Genomic DNA, 27,632 nt, shown 5'->3' on the forward strand with positions numbered 1-27,632 from the left:
ATATAAATCCTTGCAGAAAAAATACACGAAGCTGAATAATTTGACTTTCATCCAAATTCATACAGTCTGAAACAGAACTTAAGTTATAGGGGTTTACACTCATCACAGAGCAGTATCACCACTACGCGGGGGTTTATTGGATGTTGATAGAGCAATACTGTTGAAATATAAATAATTCCCACTGCTATTATTTTATTTCCATGGTTTTACAATATTGTAGTCAAATTAGTTATACTCTTAGTCTTCAAATCTTGATTTTATAGAAGTCACGAAACTACAATAAAATATGTCCATTATCCACATGCTGATAAATACATGCACATACCATTTAATTCAAACATACATGAGAAAATGTCTCACCCAATAAATGGAAAAATACTCCAGCTGGACAAGGGCAATAAGTGACAAAAGGATAGTATTAGGATAATTTTGCAGCCACTTTTTATTCCAAAAAGTTGTATTTTTGTAAACCTGACATTTCCAAAACAGTGCAAGTGAATTAGAATACAGGTGAACACGAGCTTCTAAATACAGGTGACATCATAAGTGTGAACACATTCTTCCAACCACAAGTTCACAAAAAGAAACATACAATTTTACAATACATAAGGAGTGACATTCTAAGAAAAAGGAGTGACAATGGTGCGAGTACCCTACTGCATATGCAAACCACGCTTCAAAAGCAATTATAGTCTTCATGCCAGTTTAATCAACATACACTGAATGAACCAAATCCTACTTTCATTTATATCCAAGAAACCCTAGCAAGTGGATGAACTTGCACAAAGGTAGAAATTAGTTGCATGACTCCCTTAATCCTTCAGTGAAAGCAATATTATACATTCCCACGCCACATGGATACTGTGCTTGAAACTCCAAATGTGCCCATAAACAGAAGACGTTCAAGAAAGTTAACACTAAATATTGCCAAACACAATCTTGGTGCAACTGTTGCTCTCAGCAAGCCGAGTTACCTGCACATCACTGACTTGTATGTAGGGTCCTTCCCATCTGCGCATCAAGGCAGAGGGGTTTGTCCTCACTGGCTCGACACTGCAAAAGCCTGTGCCACTTGGAGATGAAAGGATTGCTTAAGTGGTTCGCAGGCTTGGGGTTCACATCAAGCACAATTTCTCTCTCAGATATTCCAAGTGATTTGTGAGGTGACTTCAATTCAGAGGCTGCTCCAGTATTTTCTAGTTTGTTGACTTCCTCATTGTAACTGAGCAAATTAAAAACTAGCTTTATTTAGAAAAACATAGCTAGAATTTTTGTTAGCTACAATGGCCAAGTAGCAGAGCATACCAGTGACAGCCTCAGAGTACACTAGCCCTGCTGTTGCTTGGGGTGAACTGATGGAAATTCACCTCCAAAAGCAAAACATGCTTCTTATGGTCATAAAACATGCTGTGAAAGATGGCAAATGCTTTCAGCTCTTAGGAGGTGAAACTCATCCCTGTGCTGTGGGCCACCAAAACTCTGAAATGACTGTGATGCTCTTGATGTCAAGATGGAAATTAAATGGGATTTCAATGGCATGGGCTCTGCATTAAGTGACCTTTCTCTAATTTTTCTTCCCCTTTCTTCCTGATTGTATTTTTCTGAGATTGCTTTCTTCCTACCCTAGAAGCAACTTCAAGGGTACTATCTGTAAGAAGACACCCTGCACAGCACAAGCCTCAGGGCTTGAACAAAAGATCTCTCAGGCACCAGATGATGCATTTGAAAATGTTACTGCCCCACTTCTAAGCCTTCACCTGCACACCTCAGAGCCAGTGCAAAATGAGCCCGCTGCAAAAAAAATGTAATGCCAATGCAGCAAACCCTTCAATGAAGTTGTCATGAAGTTGTCCAAGATAACTGATGACTTTGTCCTGAAATGCATTAACCGGAGAGAACTAGTACAATGACTTCCCCCAGCTCTGCTGCACAAGTGGTACAACACAATGGAACTAAGAAGCAGAAGACAGATGGGAACTTCCACAGCCCTAGAAGCAATTTCCAAAGTAACCATGTCTCTAGATTTTGATAGAATTACATTTATTAGGATTTCTTTTTTTTTTTTTTAAAAAAAGCACCCAACAAAACCAAACAGCAGATCTATAGCACAGCTATTTTCTACACATTCTTGAAGTATACTAAGTTTTCACAAGATTTTTGGGTTAGAAACTGATTGCAGCCAACTGATATTAGTGGGGTTTTTTTTTTGTTTGGCTTGTTTGGTTGTTTTTTAAGGAGTGGAAAGGTGCATCTCCAGGATTTTAATACTAAGTACTGGTATGTTTCATTGTCAAATATGACTATTTTAACTGGAACCAAGCAAGAAGCCACAATGGAATTTGACAAAAAAAAATTATGAAGAGAATACATATAAAAACAAATAATCTGTGACAACAGAACTACTGAGTACCTAACAGTGATGATACTAAGAATTTATAGATTATTTCAAGAATATGTCACTAATCTGGCCAACAACTAGATTTTCACTGAGTGACGACTTGTGCTGGATCAACAGTAGAAAATTCAAGTCAGAGATCAAAAAAGTCCAGTGTGGGCTCAATTAAATGGGATTTACTTTTAATTGTTTTTTCACTTTAATCAAATAAGAAAAACATTTTTTCCTTGAGCAAAGAAAAAATAAATAATTGTCCAACACAATCTGAAATGCTAAATGGGTATTTTACCTTAACTCTTTTTTTCATATACTTTAAAAAGATATTTCAAAGGAATAACTAATCTTGATTTAAAAATTCTGTAAAGAAGCATTTTTGGCAGATCTGAAAGTAAATTTTTCTTTAAAAAGTGGAAATGAGGCATTTCTACTTTTCAAAGGGAATTTCCTCCTTTTTTTTGGATGGAAACTTTCAAATTCAGTTAAATTCACAAATAGTTTCACTTCTCCGCTGAAATACTTTTTCAGCAAATTTACTTTTTAATAACTTTTTGAAGGCTCAGTTTTAGAGAGGGGAGATACTGAAAATTCTTCCAGCTAAATAGATGGATTTTTTTTTTCAGCAAGAATTTTAAGCAATTTCTTATTCAATTCATAGTCGTGAATCAACCTCATGTCCAACTTCTGTCAGTCTTAGGTATTTTTCAACAACAGTAAAAATAGATATATCAGGTTTAAATACTAGCAGAACTAACTGACGTCAGAAATATAGTGTGAGGAATTCAACAGCCTCCACACAACAGTGCAGTCAAAGGCCACGAGCCTTTGTTATTACACTCTGATGAAAATTCTGCAGTCCACTACATATGGTTATAACAGGATTTTTGCCTCAGCAGTTTTTGTCAGATACTGGCTTAAATGATCATTTGTTATACGAAATCTGCCAAATCACCAATGATTGTTTTAAGAAAGATAACTTAATAGACTAATAGTTTTTCTTGTCAAACGTTGAATCAATACTCTTCATTCACTTAAAAACCATCTTCTGCCTAATGGGTGCAGATAGTTAAGTTAATAAATATTGATCCCTACTGCAGTAATAGCAGGCACTTAATGCCAGTGGGGGGAAAAAGCAAACAGCAACATGGACGTGGTTAATTTTTAAAAATTGGAAGCTATAATGAATTTGGCAAGGAAGAGCAAGAATAAGACCTGTTCTCAAGCAGATTTCTTGCGTGTTCTCTGCATTCAAGTTTCCAAACTTCCAGCAGTTCTTTTACCTTACCCTTATGGAAGGAGACACCCTGCAACCATTCATTCCTGTTTCTCCTTCACCTTCTACCACAGAGCTCAACCCATCTTTCCCTTACCTGGATTTTATACCAACATGACATTTACTTCTTATTTACACAAGGTGCAAAGTACAAGTAGATTCTAAACCCAAGTCTTACAGAGTTCCACTATATCAATCCAGAAATCCAAGAGCTTTTCAAAGAAACATGGTTGAATTAATTACAACTAAGTTTCTTCTAACCCAACAAATGATACCAGCGAACAAAGTGGCAATCTGAGATCCAGTAACATTTGCACCTTGACTAAACTTCCTTCTTAATGCTTGAGGAAGGATGACATTCAGTACTTGGAACACCCACATAGGGAGTCTCAAGATCCAAAGATCCAAACATTTTAACCGTTGCATCTACTAATCTCTCTTAAAATTATCATATAAACAAACTCATGTATAAAACTCACAAGGCAGGCATAATGCTCATACCTTGTAGCAATTTTCCACTTGCTCTGATAGCAACAGATCACCATCATTAACAGTAGCTTAAAACCCATCCTTCTTAACATAATCATTAATATGGATCTATTTATTTTAACTCCAAGGAATTTGTCAGTGCCATAGTGGTTGGCCTAATTATATCCTTCTGGTATCTCAGTTGTACAGTCCTAGACCATTACCAAAGTACTAGAGACTGCAAAGGAAAACACTCTGTGATGCTTTCTTCAGTGAGCCAAAGCAAGCTACAAGTCTTGCTACACATTACCGAGGAAGCATTTTCATCCTTTCCCATTCAGGCCAGTAGAGGATAGACCCAGATACAGAACATCACATCTGTGTAATACTTTAGGTTCTTTAGTTTATAAATCAAACACCAGATTCAACTCAGAAAAAGAGAGAGTGAAAAGACTTTGGCTTATTGCCATTAAATGCTCTATATACAACATTACCAAGCCTTGTGAATTAAGCATATGAGGATTTCAGCTACTTTTATCTGCAAATCTCTCTTTTTCTCTCTTGCATTGAAGTTTAAAAGTACAATAGGATTTATATATACATATATGTATTTCCAAGGATTTAGCCAGATATCAGTGCTTGAGTGAACTATATAGCTATTCAATAGAAACTATAAAACATTGATACAAATATAAAGACATAATCAATATAAAAAGCTTATATTTATAAAAAATATTTTTAGGTAACAGTCTTCCCCTGAGGGTATACCACATAGTTGGATTCATAAATATTGCTCTGCACTGCAGCTTGGTTACCAAAGTTCAAAGTTCAGCTCTTAAATGAAGTGGAAATTGCTCCAGTCACCTGACATGGCTGCAGTGGTTGCCTCAGGATATGTTCCCTAGCTTGTTGGAGTGATAAAGACACAGCATCAATGGGGTCTCCGAAAAATCTGGAGAAGATTCCTTCTTCCACATATGGAAGATACGAGAGCAGGACCTATAGGCTAGCAAGCGCGTGTCACATGACTGGGCTTTAGTTTTCACAGGCAGTTCACTGATTTTTCTGGACCCAGTCCCAACTATCTTCATTCTCCTTTCTGCTCTTTTCGGCCTCAATAATTTCTTTGTACCTCCGGCGGAAGAAGCCCATCTGCAAATCAAGAAGAGATGACAGTGGTGAGTAACAGTGTCATTAAATTGAAACTTACTTTGTCAGAAAACGGTGTGCAGAAAAAAAAAAATAGCACAGGTGTTAATATCTAATTTCTCCTAGTGCCAATCTGGAATCATAGCTCCCTGTTTACATCAATATAAATGAGATCAAACCAGGTCCCAAATCTTCACAAGTGCTCTGCTCCTTACTGATGAACTACTCTGAGGGAAGAGTCTTCTTATACAAAACATGATTTAAAAAAAAAAAAATGCACATAAAGTATTTCTAATAGACACAGACCAGAAGAGGCAGATACAGGTTTATTGGTTTCAAATAAAGACTAATGCAAAATTTGGATCTGTCCCTAAAGCCAGGCTAACAATTGGGTCCTGAGTAGATGCTGCCAGTTTTATGAACTATGCTCTCAGTGTCCACAACTGCACAAAGCAACAGAGATCAGAGGAATAAAGTACACCCACCTCCCAGCATTCCAATTCCAACTATCAGCCTTTTCTGTAAGAAACCCTCTTCCAGAAAAGCCAGCACGCCCTATGGTCTATCACAGGTGTTCCATCACCGTTCTGAAGAGCTCTGCTGCCATTTTGGCGTAGCTGTCTCCAAGAACTATCAGCCCACTGCTGCGCAGCCACAGGTACTCCTCTTCTGCCACTAATCACTCTAAGTTCAGGTCTCAAATTTTCTATTTACAGATCGTTTACGTTAAGATGCTTTGGAGGAAACCAATACCTACAGACTCTTCTTTTTGCTAAATGACTTCCCTTGTCCCATTGCTATCAGTTGTGTAATCTGCAGCCCAGGAAGGCAAAATACAAGCCTAATCCTACAAAACACAGAGCATCAACAATAACTTCTCCACAAGCTTTCAAGATGCTGCAGGGTTGATAATCACTTTTGCATATTTTCTTGTTTCCTAAACCCTTGTACTTAGTTAAAGAAATGCAAGTGGGTTTCATTTCAGTTTAGATAAAAACCTCTCATATCTCTGTTTTTTTAAGTCTTTCAAATAAACAAAAATGATTTTAATAACAGACTTTGGTAAGCATTCAAGAATAACTCCTCAAACTTAGTAGGGCACTATTGAGACCATTGAATCAATATTTTGTTCATCATAATTAAACATTTATGTAACTCCTACCACTCTAAACCTGTTTTCTTACTCCTGCTGGGTAAAACATGATGCTTTAGTCTTCCTTTATCAACCAGTTATTGCCATCCTTTATTCCCAAATTGGCTATACATAGGAATATTTTGTGCTGTTTTGTCACTGCTAAGTTTCTGTTAAATCGGGCTTTTTAGTTTCAGTTCTTTAGCAACTTTAATTTTCTTCAAGTATATTTTAACTCGCGGGGGTCTGAAAGGCAGCTTGTTCAAACTGCCAACAGTGCTTCTCCAGCAGAGCTTCCTAAAGCCCAGGTCCTCGCCAGTGCCCCCACCAACATCCTGAATTCACAGCAACATTAGACCAGACACACACCGTCCTCTCAACCACCTCTTCCCCGCGCCACTTGGATTTTGTGCAAAGAACACAGAAGCTGCAGCGTGGTCCGTCTCTCTTTTGCCTAACTGTGGACCACAGCGCCAGGGCGTGCTATTTATCTAGAGATAGGTGTCCCCTGCTGAGTGCATAGATATACATTACATACACACCTGCAACCCCTTTATAAATACATAATAGGTAGGCATACACAAAAATGCCCATGATCTCTATTTTGCAGAGGTCCCATGACCTTCTGGACGTCCCCATGAATAACTGGCATTAGACCTTAAATGTCATTTGTTCATAGTCTTGTGCACAGACCATGGACATAGTCTTTTTCCCATCTAAAATAAGTAAAGCTTTATCTGCTGCTCAATACATGCAAACGCAGAACAGTGGTTCTGTTCTGAAAAAACACCTCGCAAAAGGGACACTGTTGAATCTTGGAGGGCCATGTCTCTCTCACCTCCTGCCATCTTTCAGAATTGTGTACGCAAGGATTCAGAAAAAGAGAATCTAAGAAGAGTTTCTCTAGTTCACTATTCTTCAAACTTGCTCTAGTAGTCAGAACAAGTTTTTTCTTTAGAAGAATATCATTACTAGTAATTTTCATACTTGTACCTATGAGCTATACCAGTGCAAAGGATGCATTTTGAGAAGACATCCTCAAGATAGCACCACCATAAAATCCCAGTGAAATTTCACCATTGATGTCGACATACTTCAGCTCAATGAAGACTTGAAGCCAATAGCAAAAGTTTCCCTAGACTTTCATGGTCTAAAATAGAGGTGAATTATTTTATTGATAATGAAAAAAAAAAAAAAAGTGTAAGGACCTACTACTCTTCCGTTGTTCTGCCCCAGTGGGATTAATCACAGGTACTTGTAGTCACAGGAATCTGCAGATACTCCTTATATATGGCCAGAGAGCAGATGTGTTGAAGAAGTGGGTGCCATTTTTGTATTATCAATTTTTATAACAGACCTACATATTCTGCACATTAGTAAAGAAAATAGCCACAGGACTTTGTTTCCTAAGATTAACAAGAGAAATTCAATTTGTAGCTTTTAAAAACAGGTTTTAAACCCTTAAGGTTTCCATCTTTCATGCAACCACATCCTTGGTACAATAAAATCCTCTCTTGAAGTTATAATCAAAATTATAGAAAGGCTTTTTATTTCCTCGAGGGCCAAACAAACAAAAGCAAACTCCTTCCCACTGTTATTTTAATAAAAATTGTCTCTTTGTGAACATCTGCTTCAAGAATTATCTTAAAAAGTTGGTTATGATAGTTCTGGTATTTTACTATTTTGTTACTGGATAGAGAATGTTTTTGTGTAACTTTCCGGTACAGCAAAAAGTGAGCTGAAGACTGTAATAAATATTAATGAAGCATGAAATCCTACATCTAGAGGTGATTCCACTACAAAGCTATATACGTTTACTTGCTGTAAATGATGTGGATAATCTAAAATTACATAGAGGACTTAATTTAAGTGCAAGCAAAGAGAGAAACTGGACCTTAAGGCTTTTTTTCTTTTTACATTTTTTAAAATAGTGGTCAGGAATTAGATGTATTTCCCATCCTTGAAAGGCAAGGATGTACTTTAGAGTACTGTTCCGTAGTGTTAACACCACATATTTCCACTTAACGTCATAGAGTCCCTATCATCACCAGAAAGGGATTTTTTTTGGTAATGTCCATGAAGAAATCACAACATAGTAGTTGTCTCACAAGAGACCATACAACCCACATATCCATTTCCTTACAATAAACTGATTTCATTGAAAATGACAGCAATACTAACCCATATGGTGAGGGCTGATAAGTGCCTGTGGCAAGCTGGAGAGAACAAGTGAATTTAACATACAATGAGGAGATGCAGGGCTAATAAGGAGAAGGACACTTGGACCAAAGCAGGAGAATTGATGCAACATGGGGCTGAGCACATACTGGCTGTCTTGTCACCAGGGTGACACCAGAAGATCTCTTTTCTGTGGCTATTGCAAAGTCCTTAAGGGAACTCAGAAAACTGGTCCTGGATTTCAAGCAGGGAGAGAAGGAATGGATCCTCAGCTTTAATAGGAATATTGCTGCATTCTCATTTGTGGAATAGGTGTTTACAGCGGGTCAATGGTGTCCAACCCATGTTTCATGGGCAATGAGTCTCTGACACTGCTGAATTCTCCCAAACTTTGCTTTCCATATATACAGACATATATGTGTGTGTGTGTACACATACAGATGTATGTATATGGGAAAGGAATATCCAAGTCCAGAGCTGTGACCCCATCATGCAACCTGTGAGTTCCCACCACCACATCCAAGGAAAGGAGTGATGACAGTATTTTGATCAGTAAACCTCTGCCTAGGGAAGTCACTCATGACAGGAAGAGCAACATCAGAACATATTTACAGGAGACAAGGAGAAAGTACCATGGGAAGCTGAAGGGTTATAATGGAAAAAGAGGCATCAGCCACCAAAGACAATGCAGGAAATGAGAAAAGCAAACTACAGTCAGCATTTCAGAGTTGGGTGAAAATTATTTAGGAAGGCTGAAGAGCCCCTCTTGAGTTACGGGCCTTTTGGGTCTGTGTGGCTGAAAGAAAGGTCTCAGGATGCTTTACTCTTAACCCTGTCAGACATCACCAGAGACGAACTGCTACGCCAAGGGCACCATGTCCTACCTTGCTGCTTCTGTGTGCAAACATGGAGGAGAAAGAGGGCCACTGAAGACTTCAGGAATACAGGGAGAGTCCCAAAATCCTGGGGCTATCAGTGTCCGTCACAATGGATTCATGCCCCACACCACAGAAAGAAGAGAGCGTCTGAATTGTCTGTGATTCCACAAACTGTCATGTTTCACATCTGCCATGATAAACTGATGTCTGCTTGCTTTTAAACAAATCCAAACAAATTCAGGCAGAACCAAACAAAATGGAAAGAAAAAGCTGGCCTGGTCTTTACCAGAAGTGACAAACAATAACCAGTCCTTTCTGGAGGTGCTTCAAGTAAGTATTAAAGCTGCTACAAATAGGTAGCTTAGATTCAAAACCTGAAACCATCTATAGGTTGTACACACATCCTTTAATTCAGTTATTCCAGCCCACGTACCCTTTTCTAGCATAACCTTACTGCCATCTACAGTATACGTGGAGCAGAAAGCATGTTCCGGGCAAAACCGAACAACAAAGGAATAGAAACTCTGTGTTACTTGTAGGCTGGGGAATTACACCTGCTACTGTGAAGTTATTTCTTGCCATGTGACAGCACTGTTAAGTCCTCTATTCAATCCTGAGTTTTTAAAGCCTTTCACTAGCACACACAACTCCCTCTAGCTGTCGCGACAGGTTTAAATCCCTTAAAAATCATAGATAAGTCATGTCTAACAACACTCACATAAAATGGTACTCTTCAAGCACTCACAAAAATGGAAAACTTCAGTCAAAGTGATTTCAAAGTGTTGGATTAACATCACAATAAACTATTGTCTTTTTCAGCTGCTGTTTTCTGCACATCCAAGGCTGACCGCTGAATTACTGGACTTTATATTTTTCTGAACTCCAAAAGTATAAACATTTAGTCAGCACTTCCTGCATTACCGTCCTGTGGCTATCTCTCTAGGGTGCCAATTATAAGTAGGTTTGAAGAGTGACAATATTACAAAATAAAATTTAATCAGCAGTTGGGAACAAAACAAAGTTGATCAGAGGAAAAGCAGTATCACTGCCTTTGTTATATTCGTTGTTGGGTAAATGTCTAAAGCATTTTTGTCATGCCCAGTGAGGCTTATTCTCTCAATCAAATAAAAATAGTTTGAAATGTGGATTGTAGAAGAATGGTTACATTATGTATCTTTTTAAAAGTCTTTTTCCCATTAACATCACCTATTAAGAAATAAGAAACAATTGATAAGAACAGGTAGACACTGCTGTTAAAAAAAAAAATTGTCTCGATTTACAGTTTCGAGACTATAACTGAGCTATGAATACAGGTTTGTGAACGACAATGTTCAAACAGAATCCAAAACTATATCAGAGACTTTTGCCACTTTTTGTTCATTTTTTAAATTAAGTTTCTCTAGTGTATACTGAGGTACTAAGCTGCACACAAAAAGTATTGATTTCTATCACTATGGCTCTGCTGACAAATGTCTTCTAAAGGAGGTTACTGACCACAGTACAAACCACCAAGTAAAAAGAAAAGAGAGCGAAGTAAATACTGACATGGTGCAACTAGAAATAAAACAAAATTTAAGAACCACTAAAGAAATCTTCCATTAAACAAGGCTTTGACAAGATACTTTGGGTTCAGTGCCTTAATCACAAGCTTATGTCTTACCTCTATTATACAGTTTCTTCATCTACTGTAAGCACTATCCAGCTATACCTGATGAACAGTCTGGACTTACATCATGAATCTTTTACTGCCACATCTCTTTAATGTAGGTAGAGGTCCCAAACCATCGACCTCATGGCCCTTCAGAAAGAATTCACTTACTCCTCTCCTCACCTCTTTTGGGTGCGTGCCCCTTGGCCAATTCTGCCTTCTCATAAACAGCACCACAGCTAGAAAATACGCAGCTAATCATGGTTCAAAGTGGGGCCAGGAACGTCACCCCAACAAAGATGACACCAGTCGGCAAAGCAGCAACACCCCCAATCTCTGCAAAGCAGGGCTGCTGAGATTGGAAGCGTGTTTCCCCATGCAGAGATCAATCACTGGTTATTAGGTGCATCTCACTTTACTACTGCCAAGAAGGCAAGAAAAAATTCTTTGCTCTTGGCTTCACAGGGCCCTGGATAATTCTGGCAAGCCACCAGCTCCAAGAGGATGCACCACTTCCTTTGTCCCAATTAAAGGACCCTTGCCATAGTACAGAGGGGTCATGAACAGATACTGCATATCAGCTTTTCCATAAAGGACTGACGAACTGCCACTGCCTGGCTCCCCATGAGGAAAAGGCATGTCTGGAAAGCAGCTATGTGTCTTGCCTGTAGTTAAAAGAGAACTGTATATTTAGGAGGAATCATAGAATGGTTTGGGTTGGAAGGGACCTTAAAGACCATCTAGTCCCAACCCCCTGCCATGGGCAGGGACACCTTCCACTAGCCCAGGTTGCCCAAAGCCCCGTCCAACCTGGCCTTGAACACTTCTAGGGAGGGGGCAGCCACAGCTTCTCTGGGCAACCTGTGACAGTGTCTCACACCCTCACAGGGAAAAACTTCTTCCTTAGATCTAATGTAAACCTACCCTCTTTCAGTTTAAAGCCATTACTCCTTGGCCTATCACTACATGCCCTTGTAAAAAGTCCCTCCCCATCTGTAGTCCCTTTCAGTCCTGGAAGGCTGCTCTAAGGTCTCCCCAGAGCCTTCTCTTCTCCAGCTGAACACCCCCAACTCTCTCAGCCTGCCCTCACAGAGGAGGTGCTCCAGCCCCCCGAGCATCTTTGTGGATCTCCTCTGGACTAGATCCAACAGATCCATGTCCTTCTTACGTTGGGGGCCCCAGATCTGGACACAGTACTCCAGGTAGGGGTCTAAAGAGCAGAGCAGAAGCAGAGAATCACCTCTCTAAACCTGCTGGTCATGTTCCTTTTGATGCAGCCCAGGGTATGGTTGGCTTTCTGGGCTGTGAGCGCAAATTGCTGGGTCACGTTGAGCTTCTCATCAACCAACACCCCCAAGTCCTTTTCCTCAGGGATGCTCTCAATCCACTCTTTGCCCAAGTCTGTATTTGTGCTTGGCATTGCGCTGACCCACGTGCAGGACCTTGCACTTGGCCTTGTTGAACTCCATGAGGTTTGCACAGGCCCACCTCTCCAGTCTGCTCTCCTGAAGTCCAGGGTAGTGAGTTTGCTGTGCGCCCTCCTCGCTGCCCTAAGGATCTTGAACTCCACCATTTCACGGCTACTGCAGCCAAGGCTGTCCTTGAGCTTCACATTCCTCACGAGCCCCTCCTTGTTGGTGACAACAAGGTCCAGCATAGCACCTCTCCTCGTTGGCTCCTCTATCACTTGGAGAAGGAAGTTATCATCACCGCATTCCAGGAACCTCCTGGATTGCTTATGTCCTGCTCTGTTGTCCCTCCAACAGGTATTGGGGTGTTAAAGTCCCCCACATGAGGACCAGTGCTTGTGAATGTGAGACTGCTCCCATCTGTCTATGGAGGGCCTCATCCACTCGGTCTTCCTGGTCAGGTGGCCTGTAGCAGACCCCCACTATAGACCCCCACTATAACGTCACCTGTCCCTACCCTCCCTTTAATCCTGACCCATAAACTCTCGGTTGGCTCCTCACCCATCCCCAGGTGGAGCTCCATGCACCCCAGCTGGTCAGTGACATAGAGGGTGACCCTCTCCTCATCTCCCCTGCCTGTCCTTCCTAAAGAGCCTGTATCCTTCCATTCCAACACTGCAGTCATAGGAGCCATTCCACCATGTCTCTGTGATGCCAATAAGATGGTAGCCCTGCAGGCATGTGCACGTCTCTAGCTCCTCTTGTTTATTCCCCATGCTATGTGCATTTGCACAGAGGCATTTAAGTTGGGCCCCTGATGAAGCTGACTAGGACGATAGTGTGACTAAGGTAAGCTAATGAGGACTTGAGTGGTCTGGCTATGATTATTCAGTGTCTTTGACTTTTTGAGCATCAAATCCCTTAATCTTCCTGTGATGTAGGTCCTCATTTGCTTAATATACACAATGCTATATATACTTATACAGCTGGGAAATTGAGGCAAAGAGAAGTTCAGCAGCTTGTTCAGAGGTAAGTTCTCCTGTCCAAACACCTGGTCTACTACTATGGAAGAATTTGATACCTAGCATCTGTATCTGATCTCAACATATTGCAACAGATAGACATTGCTATGGCAGAAAAGAACTAGCAATGTACACAGTATTGCACTTAACTTTTAAGCTGTTTTCACATAGCCTGGCTAACTGACTTAAGATAGTATTGTTCGTACCTAGGGTGAAGATCTGTAATCCTCCACAGATTTTAGAAGGAAGTTCATTTTACATGCTGTAGTAGTAAAACAAGCATAGTTTTTAAACACGTATTTTCTTAGGCAGTTACTTTGTAATGTTGAAATAATAAGAAAAACTTTAAGTGCTCTTTTTGTTTTGCTAAGAACAGTCAGTCAATTCATAAACTTAGCTCAAACAGTCATTAAATAAACTATTAATTTAATGAAAGGCTTTATGTCTATCTCAAAGGCCAGATTTTCAAAAAACACTCACTAATGCTGAGTACCTCAAAGTAGATATACACAATTCAGAGTAGCAGCATGCATGGAAAAGATGCATTTATGTGTGTGAAAGAGATAACTGCACACAGAGATGGACACCACGGCAGGCAATCTAATTTAGAACTCTGTTTTTTTTAATGTAACATGCCTTGCTGTTGTCACTGATGCTACAGTGTCACCCCACTCTAAACACGAGGCCCAGTCATCAATAATTTGTTCCTCTAACCACTTCTCATGCAACTTTTCTTCCAGGAGTTGTTCAGTGGGCTTCAACGGACCTACTTGCTAATGTAGTGAATAAAGCTGGTAGTTCTGGTGTCTACCCTTGGAATATCTTTCCCATGTAGGTAAGATCTACTCTGCCTCAGACAAGACTCATCCATCTAGCATTTGAATCATTTGTGCATACATAATACATTTTGTTAAGGACTTAGTACTTACAGTAATTTAGAAATGAAGAGAACTCCAGTGACTGGACTTTTAAAGATCTTTCAGTAATGAGTTCTGGTAAGTTTTGTTTAATGAAAGCATGAACTTCTTGCTGGATGGTAACTGTGCACAGTAACTTGCATGACAGATGTTACCAGTATATTTACAAGTGTAATCAAAAAGCGAATTAGCCAACAGTAAAACTTATAAACACTTCCAAACAGTGTAAAGATTTCTTCCTATTGCAAAATTTTACTAAGTAGTTTGTTTTTTTAAAAGTCATAGAATGAACACAGCCATCATCCAAAGCTCATCACTGATTATCAGTCTCAAAAATTAGAAAGAACACAATGTCTACTGCAGACATGTCTGGACAAATTACTATATACTGATTTCTTAAATCTCAGCAGGGAATAGGACAGTAATTAAATATATCATTCCTGTAAGTGCTATTAATTTAAGATGTATCTCAATCCTTATTTCCTATTTCCTCTCCAAAGAAAAAAAGAAAAACTACTGAAATATTTCTGGCTTTGTTTGAAAACCAGAGACTAAACATTAAAGACTATTTCTGGAATCAATAAAAAGTAGCTTTACAATCATATTTTGATACATTCCACTTGCCAAAAATATTTGAATGAAAGTTGTACTATGTCCATAATTATCAGAATAACTTATTACATGGGTTTAGCTGAACCAGGAGGAAACGGCAACGGCTGTTTTAAGTCACAATACAGCATTTCCCACTGTGACACCAAGCCTAAAGAGAGAATTCAGACTATGCAAGTCACATTTTCTCTGTTATTGGCATTTGGGTCCGAGGGATGCTAACGACTTCCAATACATACACATGTTGTGTTCCGGCCGTGGGGAACCTTGGAACCTTAGGTACTTATTTGCAATTTTTCAGTCTACACACGTATTCTTTTTCTGGTTTGGGCTCCTGAAAATGATGGCTATCTTTCTTCTTTTCAGAAAGATGTTCTGAACCACAATTCTATCTCTCTCTTGCCAGCAGATTCAATTTGTTCACACAGTGCCAGGATGAGAGCGACGCAGTTGCAATGGCTGTGATGTTCTGAAAGTGCCCTGGCATGCACAGCTCCCATTTGGAGGACACCGAGACCAGAGAGAACGCTCAGCCACAACATTATTGTTGTACATTTACATAGCTCATTTTATCCGGAAAGATAACAAAGGCATTTCACAAGTACTGGACACACACCACCACTGAAATGTTGCCAACCTTGTTCTTGAGGGTGGTGAACAAATATTACATGGCAGCCAGCAAACTCACTGGGGAAGACAGTGTTTTGGCTACAACAGCAGCATTAACCACTTACTTGTGTAAAAACAAATAAAAGATGCCAAGCTCAATCTTCCTGTAACATTCAGGCTGAATTCAAAAAGTACAGCAAAGACCCCAAATAATCTACTGTAGAAAAGCCAACATTTGAGTCACTGTTGCAGGAACACAAACCTTTTTGGTCTCGGGAAGTCGAGGGTCTACAAACATTTTGTGATGCTCACTTTGGTCCAGGAAAAGGAAACATAATAAAACACAGTTTTGACTGTTCTTTAAGAAAATAAGCAGATTTCAAATGATCCACCTAACTTCTGCCTGGTGAAAATGTCATTATTTATACAGACAATCAACAACTTCCACCGCCCCATTCCCTTCTCAAGTTTTCCCAGCTGATACACATAATGAAGATGTATCCATGTTTGGGAGTTAATATGGGTTTGGTTTTCAATCACTGAAGTTAATTATCGTCTGACTGGAAAATATTGAAAAAGCCTCATTCTAGGACTACTGAACCTAGAATTTGTGTCAAAAAAGTAGTACTCCTTAGAAGCCTACATACGGGATAGCAAGTAACTTACTTGAAACAACTAGATCAATGGGTAACAAAAGCCACAAAATTAAAAGTTTATCAGAAAAACTCTACAGAATGCAATGATTTGAGGACTACAGAAAGAGGACGTTCAGGGAACACAAATGAAATCACAGTTTTTGCAGGTCTGATGGACAGACAGGACAGATAAAGGCTATGTAGTTCCTACAGGTAGGGATCATACTTTTGTAAGTGAGAAAAGCTGAAAAATGAGCAAAGCTGGGCAGGAACTTGTAAGAAAGTGTGAGAAACTAGCATCGCCATGGTTTTACACTGAGGAGAGACAGTGGAGAAGAAAAAAAAAAAGGAAGAAAAAGGAGAATTATAGACTTAATGAGTTCTGAGGCAGCTGGTGCATCCATCTACATCTCTACAGGGAAGACCTTTGTGAGCTGTGAATTCCACCCCATCACTAGCCCCTAGCAAAGAGTCGGCTCCCTTGTTTATCTGAACATCAATTATGATTCTTAATTTTAAAGCATCACCTTAGTAAATAATGGCTTATTCTTGGAATTGTATGTACAGAAAGGAAGAAGCATGTGAACTCTGAATAGGCACCACTTTCATCAAAGGTACAAAATGCCACTCAGTTTCAACAGGTTTCTCTGTCCCCACCTCTAAAACCAACATTTGAGGTTACAGATCTGTGACTGGGTGGGTTACAACCATCTGGGAGATTTTTTTAATTGAAAAGTATTCTTCCTGCAAAGAGTATATAAATAGATTATAGACAGATATATACAGACTATAGATATACAGATAGGAAATATATAGAGAGAGAGAGACAGAGAAGCCAGACTTCTCCCCTGCACTGAAATCCAAAGAGGTTTTGTGCCATAACTGTATTTGCATGTGCACCTCTGGGGAAGTAAAAGAAAAAGTTTTATTTCATTGCAGATCTACTGCTCCAAAACCTGGCCACCAGGAAAGGGGGTCAGTACAAGGACTGGCCAGGAAATGGTAGCTAGCCTCTGCCACCTGAGCTATAGATAAAAGGGAGAGAAAATACTTTTGGGCTTGTAACGCAGGATACAGAGCAACCACTGGCAAAGAATAAGTGCAGAGGGTTGGGTTGGTTTTTTTTTCCTCTGCTGGAAAATGGTGAGCTGTATGTTTTGGCCCATTGTAAAAAGACTTAATGTTTGAGGCCCTAAGTAAGGGAAAGTGTCTCCTTCCAAAAAGGGGGAAACAGTGGTTTTTGCTACATAGGTGAATTTCAAGTTCGCTTTAGCCTTGGTTAGCTTCAGATATTTTCTGAACACTGAAACGATATGAGAGGCAATGGCAACTATTGCATGTAGGGCAATACAAGTGTTCTTTCAAAGACACTTGTGCAGGCACAGGAAAAAGTCATAAGGCTTCTCCAAGCGAGAAGCCCAAAAGCACCTCTGAAAAGCCTGCTAGGGTTTGTCTGGCTTTTTTTAAAGGACTTCATATTTCATAAAGAAAGATTCGGATTTCAAAGTTTGTCCCTTAAAGCAGTGCAAGCAAACAGCTGCATCCACGCATACAGCCTCTGTTTAAACGAGGATTTTGCAAGTCCAGCACTTGGTAGGACTCACGCTCCCCACTGGAAAAAGCCAGTTCAAAGAGTGCAGTAACTCAGCTCAGTATACAGAAGTGTCTTCACAATATTTCTCCTAAAAACTAAAAAAAAAAAAAAAAAAGTCTTAAAACTTTCAATTTAAGACAAAGGGAAAAAAAGTTCTGCCTAGCACGTACGGAAGAGCAGCAACCCTCTGGCTAATCAAAAAACAACACATGTGGGTGCTATCCTGCTTGTCCTTCTCTCTGCAACCCTGTCAAAAATCCACGGTTTGAAGCAGAGGAGTGTCATATTACATAAGGGACACCCACAGATCAATTATTTGCCCCAGGAATCCAAAAGCTATGAAACACTGTTAGAAACCTCATTTTAGACAAGTCAGAGCATGGCTACCACAGGGATAGGCTCAGTTTAGAAAGAAGATTAATGTCTAGATAAATAAGTTTAGATAAAAGTCCAGCTCCTGCGTTATACATGCCACAAATACTACTATGAATATAAAATCTTTGTTTTGCAGGTCACTTCCACAACTGGCTCCACAGATCACTCAGCTGCCCAAATGTCCAGTCTGGTACTCACTTACATAACCCCTCTTTGATATCCTCTGGGCACAAAATATTGTTTTCTTTCTGTGCACTTTATCTAAAATGATATGGATTGAATAATTCACTCCCACAACTCAAGCCAGTTCAAATGTAGAAACTTCAATCCAAAGCATTGTAAAGCACTACTACTATTAATAGAATATTGTGTTATAATATATCATGCTTCAGTTTTGCATTTGCATGGCGTATGCTATTTCTCCACTGGTTTATGTGTGGATAAATCCACAATGCCTGAAGGGGACCTTGTCCCCGCGCATGGCTGCAGTCCTGACAGCTGAGGGAAGCATGTGTGGGACAGCACTCTCCAAAACAATCCAGCCATGACTGCCTTTCCTTCCTGAACTGTTGCCAGGGCTTGTGAAACCACCAGCTCGTCTAGCACGTGGGTAGTTGGCCTGAAGCAAAGCGACCTCCTCCCCTGCTCCACTCTCCACAAGCATCTGGAGGCCACCGAAGAGGTACAGGCCAATCTCCGCAGTAAAAAGCAAGAATCTCTGCAGTAAAAAGCAAGATGTATTGCTGTGGGCAACAGCATGAGAGCCCCTCCCGCTCCACTTCCACATGGGAGACCACAGGCGAGGCACAAGTAGGGAGAGCAAGCCACGCTGCAGAGGAACTGGCAAGTGGGAGCACGTCCCCACGGATGCCTGCACAAAGGCATCCAGAGGGGATGAACAAGATACAAATAGCCAAAAGTGTCAGTGTAAAACTGGGCTATCCAACGAAATAGGCAAAAAAGGGGCAACTCTTGCCTCTCTGCCTTATGCACAGCATCTCATGGAAGTCAGAGAAATGCTGCTCACCCCCTCTGATTCTGCATGCACTTAAACCAGAGGAAACACTGTGTCTACACCAAATACTAATATAAACAGAGAAGCAAAGCCAGTCAAAAACTGATCAAGCTCACGCCCTCATAACAAGATTTTGAGCATAAACATGGCTGTGGTCTTGCATGTAAACAAATAAGCTTTTATTTGAAGTGAAACAACCCAGCATTTAACATCACTTCCATTGACATGGACCCCCTCAACTGTGCAGTTTTAGATTTACAAATAATGAAATAATTACCGTCTTCATCTTACTGTATGCACAGTAACCTTATTCTGATTCAAAATAGGATTTGGGGCTGGAATGTCCCTGAGATCTCACTCCTGCTAATGCCATTAATTCTAGCAGTGCGTTATGTGAAATATTTACAAGTATTCTAATATTTTTCTGCGACTTTAAGGAGCTGCTTACTCCATCTGCAAAACACTGGCATGCTCGAGGATTTGTCCATTGTGTTGCACCACTCCCGGCGCAGTTGTGCGCACAGTAAGTGTGTACCTTCCACACCGGGCTGAGACACAGTCGCTGCCAGCAAGTCCTGCACGGCTGCCAGCGCTCAGTTCCCTTATAATGAGTTTGCTCCAGCTCCTGCTCTGTTTTGTGTAAACAGCTGCGTTCCAGGACCACAGTTTAGCTCTAATTTCTTAATAAAAATATAATTTAGTTTATACTCTAGTCCTAAAATTTGAGTCATTTCTAGTTCTCACTAGTGGTTCTAAGATGCCCAAACTCTAATTCAAATCTGTTCTTTCGTTCCACAGTTAAAGACTATAACATTTCTAATACAAGGATTTTTTTGATGACTTCACACACAAAATTTAGGAATGACTGTAGGATATACTTGGCCAATTTTAGTATCAGACAATTAAGATTCCTCTGTAGGACTGCAACTTTCCCATGTCAGTTTTATCTCAGACAACTTTAATATTGCCAGTAACTAATAAATATAGCAACTAGTGAGTGCAAAGTATTACTTAGGTATATTTATGTTCCAAACTAAGACTTAAATGAAAATACTGGCTGATTCTAGCAGCTACACACTTTTAATCACTTTTCTCTAAAACAAAACCTGAAGTTATTGGTTCCTTTAGTAATCATGCGACGCTGTGGATAAGCACTGGACTGCAGCTGACAAAGCCTGGCTGTTACTGCCATCTCTGCCACAGGGCCTCGGGCAAGGCATCTCACCTTGCCTTGCCTCAGCACATCTGCATGTAGAAAGGGCTATATAAGCCTCGTGTTCGTTATAATTATTTATTACTGTCACTTGGATTTTCCCTCAAGGCTTTCATGCAACAAAATGGCAGCTTCTTCATGTGTACCTGAACGATCCCTATAAAATTTAAAAGAGCTCAAGTCTCAAGCTTAAGCCAGGAAGCAAAGGACTGTAATTAATTCTAGTAGAGACCAAGAATTGAACTTGTGTCAGATTCTGATGGAGACTCACAGTGAAAGGTGCTGTTCCTCTTATCTTGTACATTTTCAAACAGCTCATCTAGTTCGTTTTTACCTTCAGGAAACGAGCCATATAAAATCAGTCATATAGGTATCAGCAGCAGTAACTCCTTTTTCAAAACTGTGTGTCATTGAGACATAAACCCTGGGCCTCTTCCAATCTCACATTTTTCCATTCTCATGGTTATTTTGCCATCTAAATTGCCCCCCCCTTTTTTTTTTTTTTTTTTTTTTTTTTTTTAAATTTTCACTCTTTCTGCCATGGAAAGCAAAAGCATTTCCTGCATGCCAAAAAAAACAGAAGTTACAAGATATTCTAGACTATGGTCAAATCTTGTTTTCCAAATTGAAAACACACTCAATTTTGACCTGGCCAGTATGTGTTTAAAAATCTTCAAAAGTGACTATAAAAATACGTTAAGTCTATAACCCATATAAAATGCATATAATCTATGAAGTAGTTGTATAATCTACAACACAGCTACATCTGTATAATCTACAATAAGAACTGCACGGCCAGGTTTTGGCCCAGGTTTGTAAATCCATTTTACAGCCTCGCGACCTGCAGCAATATGTCCTTTAGCAGCACACTGGGGCTGTGACCTCCAGTCCCGGCACAGTCAGCGAGCAGAGCCTGCAGCACACATGCTGCTAAACAGTGCGAATCAGGCTGCTGGACCTCCGCCACGGGAAGCAAAATAAGGTTGGACTTGTTCCCATGTGTGTATTTGAGATTTACTTCTCTCAAAGACAGTCCCTGACCTTGACCATGGCCTTTTAAATTTATGGATTGGTAACAGGGAACTGAGGAATGAAAACACTTGAAGCTCCTTACCCTTCATATTTACCACACCAGATGGTTGCTGCTAAGTGTCAGCATCAGCCCAGTTTTACCATGTAACAGTGCCTGGGTACAAGAATTCTGTCTTGTCAGAGATGGTGTGAAGGCTGGCTTTTAACAGGTCCCAGTGCTTCTTGCTCTGATAATACATTTTACTCATCCAGAACTCTCTCTTTGAGGGATCTGAAGAATTTATTGCTGGATACTCCTCTCCCCCAGGTGCTTAACTCTTGAAAACAGTAGTTAGACTGGTTTTTGCTAGGCATATATACAATCTTTTGGCTGGTCAAGCAAAGTTGACCTGATTTTCAGGAAACCCTGTTGAAATCAGCGAGCCTCAGTCATCAGAAAAACATAGAGATGAACCAAATATCTAAGTGTGAGATAACAGCAGGTTTTTAAGAGGGATCCTCCTTTGTCCTGAAATGGCATCAGAGGTTTCAACTTTTAATAACCAGACCCTAAAAAAAATAAAATAAAATCCACTTTTCCACTTCTGCTCTACATCACGAGTCTCTCCCTGTTCCTCACAAAAGCCTGGATATGAAAATATTTTCACTGGCTGATGGCTTTTGTAATGGAGTGGACAATCATTCAGTTCCTAAAGCAAATGGATGTTAAATGCAAGGATAAATTTAAGCTTTTTTTCCTGGGAATAGCCTTGGTGTTTTTGTTGCATCTGTTACCTTACCTTCCATAAGAGCACAGCCAGCAACAGGAAGATGAGAATTCCCACCAGCAAACTGATGGCAATGATCCATCCGACAACATACCCACGAGGCTCCAGATTGTGCAAAGCCTCGAAGACCACCTACAAAGCAATTAGAAAAAGATCTTTTTATGATTGGAAGTTGTATTGTTTTCTCTTGTACTCATCTTATTAAACACATTGCATGGTGGCCTCGCTGATCGTATTTCAACTGTCAAACAAATACGGAATGCGTCCTTCATTTCGTGCTTTCCATCTATTTTTCGCAAGGGATTTAAAGCTTTCAAGTGGAATTTGAGTAGCCACGCATTGGATCCAAAGGATATCAGCTTCCACCCTGAAATAATTCCTACCCTGCCAACCCCCACTCCAGACAGTGAGCTTGTTCTGTACTGGGCCACCAAAGGTGCACAAAGGTTTGCACAGAGTCCATCCCTTGGATTGGCAGGGATTGCCGTGACATCTCACGTGGTTTGTCTCACTCATCATGTTCCTGGCACTGCCAAACGCCCCAACGCTTCACATGAAACACTCACGTATGCTGAGCTTGTTAACGTTTTTCCACAAAAAATGGGACAACTCGCATACATCCCTATCGAATACATTGTCCCTGCTGCTTCACAAGGCACATTGTGTGAAAGAGGGAAGGGCGTGTGCAGTCATGGGTTCTTCTGGGAATGCAGAAAGCAGACCCCTGCTGTTATTGTCTCTCTTTTTGTACAGCATGTATGGCAGGGAAATACATCCTACAAAGTGCTTTCCTTAACCGTCTGTCTTAAGACGAAAATGGGAGCAAATTATACTGCTTGTATACACCATGTGAATTTTCAGTCTCTTATTTCAATCAAAACCAGTTCCTCAGTGGAAAACTCAAAAACAGTTCACCTCAGTGAGGGCTATTTCATGTTAAATTTTGCAATTTAATATCCAGCAAATGCAGAGAGGCAGCAGGGATTTTTTTTAAATGTAATACGTTTGCTTTGTCTGGCTTTGCTTTGATAGGCAAAGTACTGAGTCTTCCTCCCTCCTTCACAAACCACTTTCATCATCTTTGCTTAAAAATGTCAAAACCCTTTAGTACATATGAACTGTTAAATCAACTTTTTAAACAAAACAAAAAAAATTGGTAGTTAAAAGTGGGTGAAAATCTGGGAGTTAAGAGTCAGATACAATTACGCAACCCCCAAGATACTCATCTTTAAGAGGCCCATGGAGGATCCACCTTCACTCACCGGTGACAGCGTGCAAACAGTGTCATTCATGAGACAGCAAAGGGAACACGATAGCATTCAACCCATGCGGATGTTGAAGGTGGGCATTCAGGAAAAGGCTGCAACAGGGAAGTGATGGCAGCACTGGAACAAGGGCCAAAGAGGATCTGGCTTCTCCATCCTTGCAGGCTTCCAGGCCTCAGACAAAGCCATGGAGATCCCGAGTCAGTGTGGGCAACAGCCCTACTCTGAGTGGGAAACGGGACAGGACAGCCTCCCAAGATACCACTAAAGAACATTCTTCTGTTTCAGTTAAGCATACACAGCCTCAGCAAACACCCACAAAAATTACAGGCACAGATGAGAGAAAGCAGGTGAGTAGGGCTATATTTTGTCATGGTGTTCCCATAAAGAAGTACTCAAAGATCCTTTGCTCAGTTTAACAGGCTAATGCTGACTAAGACCACAGCTCTTCTGGAGGAGGAATTTGAACACAGTTGATTTACACACACTGTTTTTTTCTATTGATGAGATATTATCAGGCATTTGATGATGATGAGACATGAAAACATAACCAATGGACAGGAATGAAACTATACATAGAGAGCATTACCCAAACATATTCCCATAACTACTATCATAATGCTCAAAATAGCTCTCAAACATGGATCAGTTCTTCACCTGAGAAAAAGAATAATTTTAATGTTTCAGACATTAGTGCAAAGTCTTTGCAAGACCTTTTAAGACATCTTGCTGAAGAGAGAAAGTTTCCTAAGTAGCAGAGTTTCCCTCATAGCCAAGATGAGTGTAAGGGAAATACCAGAGAGATCAAACACAAATTTTGTGCCTTACTCGTATTTCTGAGCCAGCTTGGAAAGATGATCTGGTGTGGCAGTCCATTTCTCATGGAGGCTATGGCTAGTATCCATCTTGTGGACACAAGTTAGATAACTATTTCTTAGATGATAAGTCATTAGTGTTATTTTCCTTTCTGACTCTAAAAGAAAAAAACTCTGAACATTTTAAGTACTGCCAACTTCAGTGAAGAGACCTTTCAAGCAGTCCCTGAATGCTAAATGACACGGTGCCTTCTCTCCACTACTCAGAGAGTAAATGTTAACATAACACAACCTCTAGCACAATAGACCTGTATGTCCTTCATGCTGCCAAAAGACAGAGCCAGGAATAGCTGCAGAGATCAAATCATACATCATCTGTAGAGCAAGAGCCCCACATTTCAGGTTTGAAGTACAGTGGCTGTAGCTTTTGCAGTCACAGCTCAAGCTGTAAGGGTAAAGAGCAACAACAGCTTCTTATCTATCCTGTTTCTTCTATCTGTCTGCAATCAACATACAAGCATAAAACCCACCGTGTTTATGGCTTTGTGGTTTGGAGAGGAGCAGGGATGTTGCATATGTTAATGTCCTTATCCCTCTCAAGCCCTCAAAATCTGCCTGCACTAATACACAGCTACTGCAGGGAGTTTTGGTGAAGAAGCAACCAACAACAAAAAACCCAAGCCAAACCCCAACCAAACCAGACTGAGCAGACCGTGTCGATCACACGTTAGGAGTATCAGCAAGAAGCCAGTACAGTAAGTGGTGGGAGGACAGGGAAGCAAGTCATCCCGGGGAGGGAGGTTGGAGGCAGAGGGTGACATTACCAAAGAGAAGCATGCCATCCACCACCTGCCGCTTGACCCCCTGGCCATCAGGCTGTCTCTGAAAACCAATCTCAAGTGAACCTTGAGCTCCTTGTCCTGTCCACCCCAGCAGCACAGCCCCTACAGGGCAGCCAGCACGTTGGGGAACATAGGGCAGTCCCCAGCCCGGCGCACTTCCCACAGCCCCGACCGATAGAGAAGACAGGATTGATAAGAGTGACTGATGCAGAAGATAAGGGGTGGTGACGTTGGGAAAGCATCCCAGAGCGGGCAGCAGCCGTCTGGTTCAGAGAAAGCACATGCAGCAGTCATAAAATATGGAGCAGATTATAGGCTTGTTTTCAGAGTCTGACGAAACACCAGGGAAAGGCCGTGAAAAACACAGTTGTCTTGATAATGTATACGGAGTTTTAGTTTCATATTTATCTTTTGCACTTCACACTGTACTTGCAGGATCTGAAAGCCCAGGAGGCAGCGTGGTTTGCTGTTTAGCTGTACCTAGCTCACATGTCAACCAGGTTTTACCCAATGTAACTGACCTTCTGTAAAATAACAGAGATTTGCACCCTACTACTGATTTCTTAAATGTTGAACCCTCATGGACAAGGGCATCTACCAGGGCATCTTCTACCTGTGCCAAACATTTGCTATATTCTGATAGTCTTAGTGAACAAATTGAAATAAATCAGATTTTTTTTTTTTTTTTTTTTTAGTGCTTTTAAAATACCCTATTTCAGAAAAGTGTGTAGGCAAGAAGTTAACTGAGTAGGAACTTTGCAAATACCTCAAGTTCATACTGTGTTGAAGCCCTTTGCAGAATACGCACACACTGCTGCACTGGAACGCAGACAAGAAACATACTTCAGCAAAATCTGGTTAGAAATACATAATTGCAAAGTTTTCATTTCTTTTTGCTTATGCACACTAAATGAGTTTTATGCACTTGTATCATGACCCACTGCCCATGGAAGACAAAGGCTGATAAAACAATGCTATTTGATTTCTGTATTATCACCCAGAAGATTTCTGGTGTTTCAAACCACGCTGCACTGCTGGCTGACTTGTCCATCCAAGTGCTGTTATACTCGTGGGGACTTGCAGTAAAGACACCATTCTCCTATACATCTGCACACCTATGCATACGCATCCCTTTTTATATATTTATTTATTTACATATACTAAGAAAAACCTTAGAAGTTCTTGAAAAATACAAACCTGAGGTATCCTTGCTATCTGCTTGTCTCTATCCCTGGGAAATGAACTGCATTTTATTGCTATTGTGTAGTGTTCTGTTCCTTTACCCAAGTTTGTGTTTCTACCTGCCAGACTGCACTGTAAAGGCAAGAAAATCTATAAAGGGATTGTTACAGTAACAGATGCAAAGGTAAAACGATGAAATGAGAAACAAAACATGGGGAAAACAATAAGGCAGCAAATAACCCACTGGAAAGGAAGCTGCAAAGCTGCATGTATCTGGCTCCAGCCAGGCTAGGATGTTCCGCCCATCTCAAAGGTAAGCTGGAGAGAACAGGCAGGAGGGGGTGGTGGTCCGGAGTCTGGAGCATGTGTCGTACGAGGAGCGGCTGAGGGAGCTGGGGGGGTTTAGTCTGGAGAAGAGGAGGCTGAGGGGAGACCTCATCGCCCTCTACAACTCCCTGAAAGGAGGGTGCAGAGAGCTGGGGATGAGTCTCTTTAACCAAGTAATAAGTGATAGGACAAGAGATAATGGCCTCAAGTTGCGCCAGGGAAGGTTTAGACTAGATATTAGGAAGTATTTCTTTACAGAACGGGTAGTTGGGCGTTGGAATGGGCTGCCCAGGGCAGGGGGGGGAGTCCCCATCCCTGGAGGTGTTCAAGAGTCGGGTTGACATAGCACTTAGGGATATGGTGTAGTTGGGATCTGTCAGTGCTGGGTTAACGGTTGGACTAGATGATCTTCAAGGTCCTTTCCAACCTAGATGATTCTGTGCTTCTATGGGTTGCTGAGTGGAAGAGCTATTCCCATGTGCATTAAAAAAAGGCTGGGACACCATGAGCACTGTCTAGTACCACAGGCTGCTCCTTCCAATGCAGACATGGAGAACAGGCCGAAGTCAGGAGTCCTCTGCACCACAGGCAGACAGCTAAAGCTTAGGCACCTGAACAGGCATTTAAATGTCTCTGCATATAAACATGCATATAAAGACCCCTCAAAAACACCTTGTAGGTCTTCACAACCATAAACTTTATTTTTTAAGTTTTCTTTTTTTTGTTGTTCTTTTCCCTGAAATACATTTGTTTATGACTGCAAACAAACATACCTAAATCTTGGGAAAAAAAAAAAAAAAATCCATGTAGGGCAGCCACTTGCCTGTGTTGAATTAAACCTGGGGCGACTGGGCTGAAAATGGAAGAGTGAACTCTATCCAGGAGG

At 40.7% G+C, this 27,632-nt stretch overlaps 1 protein-coding gene across 2 annotated transcripts in view; it reads right to left on the reverse strand.

Moving 5' to 3' along the window:
* Window positions 1–424: 424 nt before the first annotated feature.
* ITGA9 (integrin subunit alpha 9) overlaps window positions 425–27,632 on the reverse strand; it is a 228,945-nt gene continuing 201,737 nt past the window's right edge. For both annotated transcript variants that reach the window (XM_074881876.1, XM_074881788.1), the window contains 2 exons: window positions 22,328–22,447; window positions 425–5,285 (listed from right to left, as the gene is read on the reverse strand). In XM_074881876.1, coding sequence (XP_074737977.1) covers window positions 5,187–5,285; window positions 22,328–22,447 — 219 coding nt within the window. In that variant the 3' untranslated portion in view covers window positions 425–5,186. The remainder of the gene's footprint in view (window positions 5,286–22,327; window positions 22,448–27,632) is intronic.

Source organism: Strix uralensis, chromosome 1 (assembly GCF_047716275.1).
Source record: "Strix uralensis isolate ZFMK-TIS-50842 chromosome 1, bStrUra1, whole genome shotgun sequence".
NCBI lineage: Eukaryota > Metazoa > Chordata > Aves > Strigiformes > Strigidae > Strix > Strix uralensis.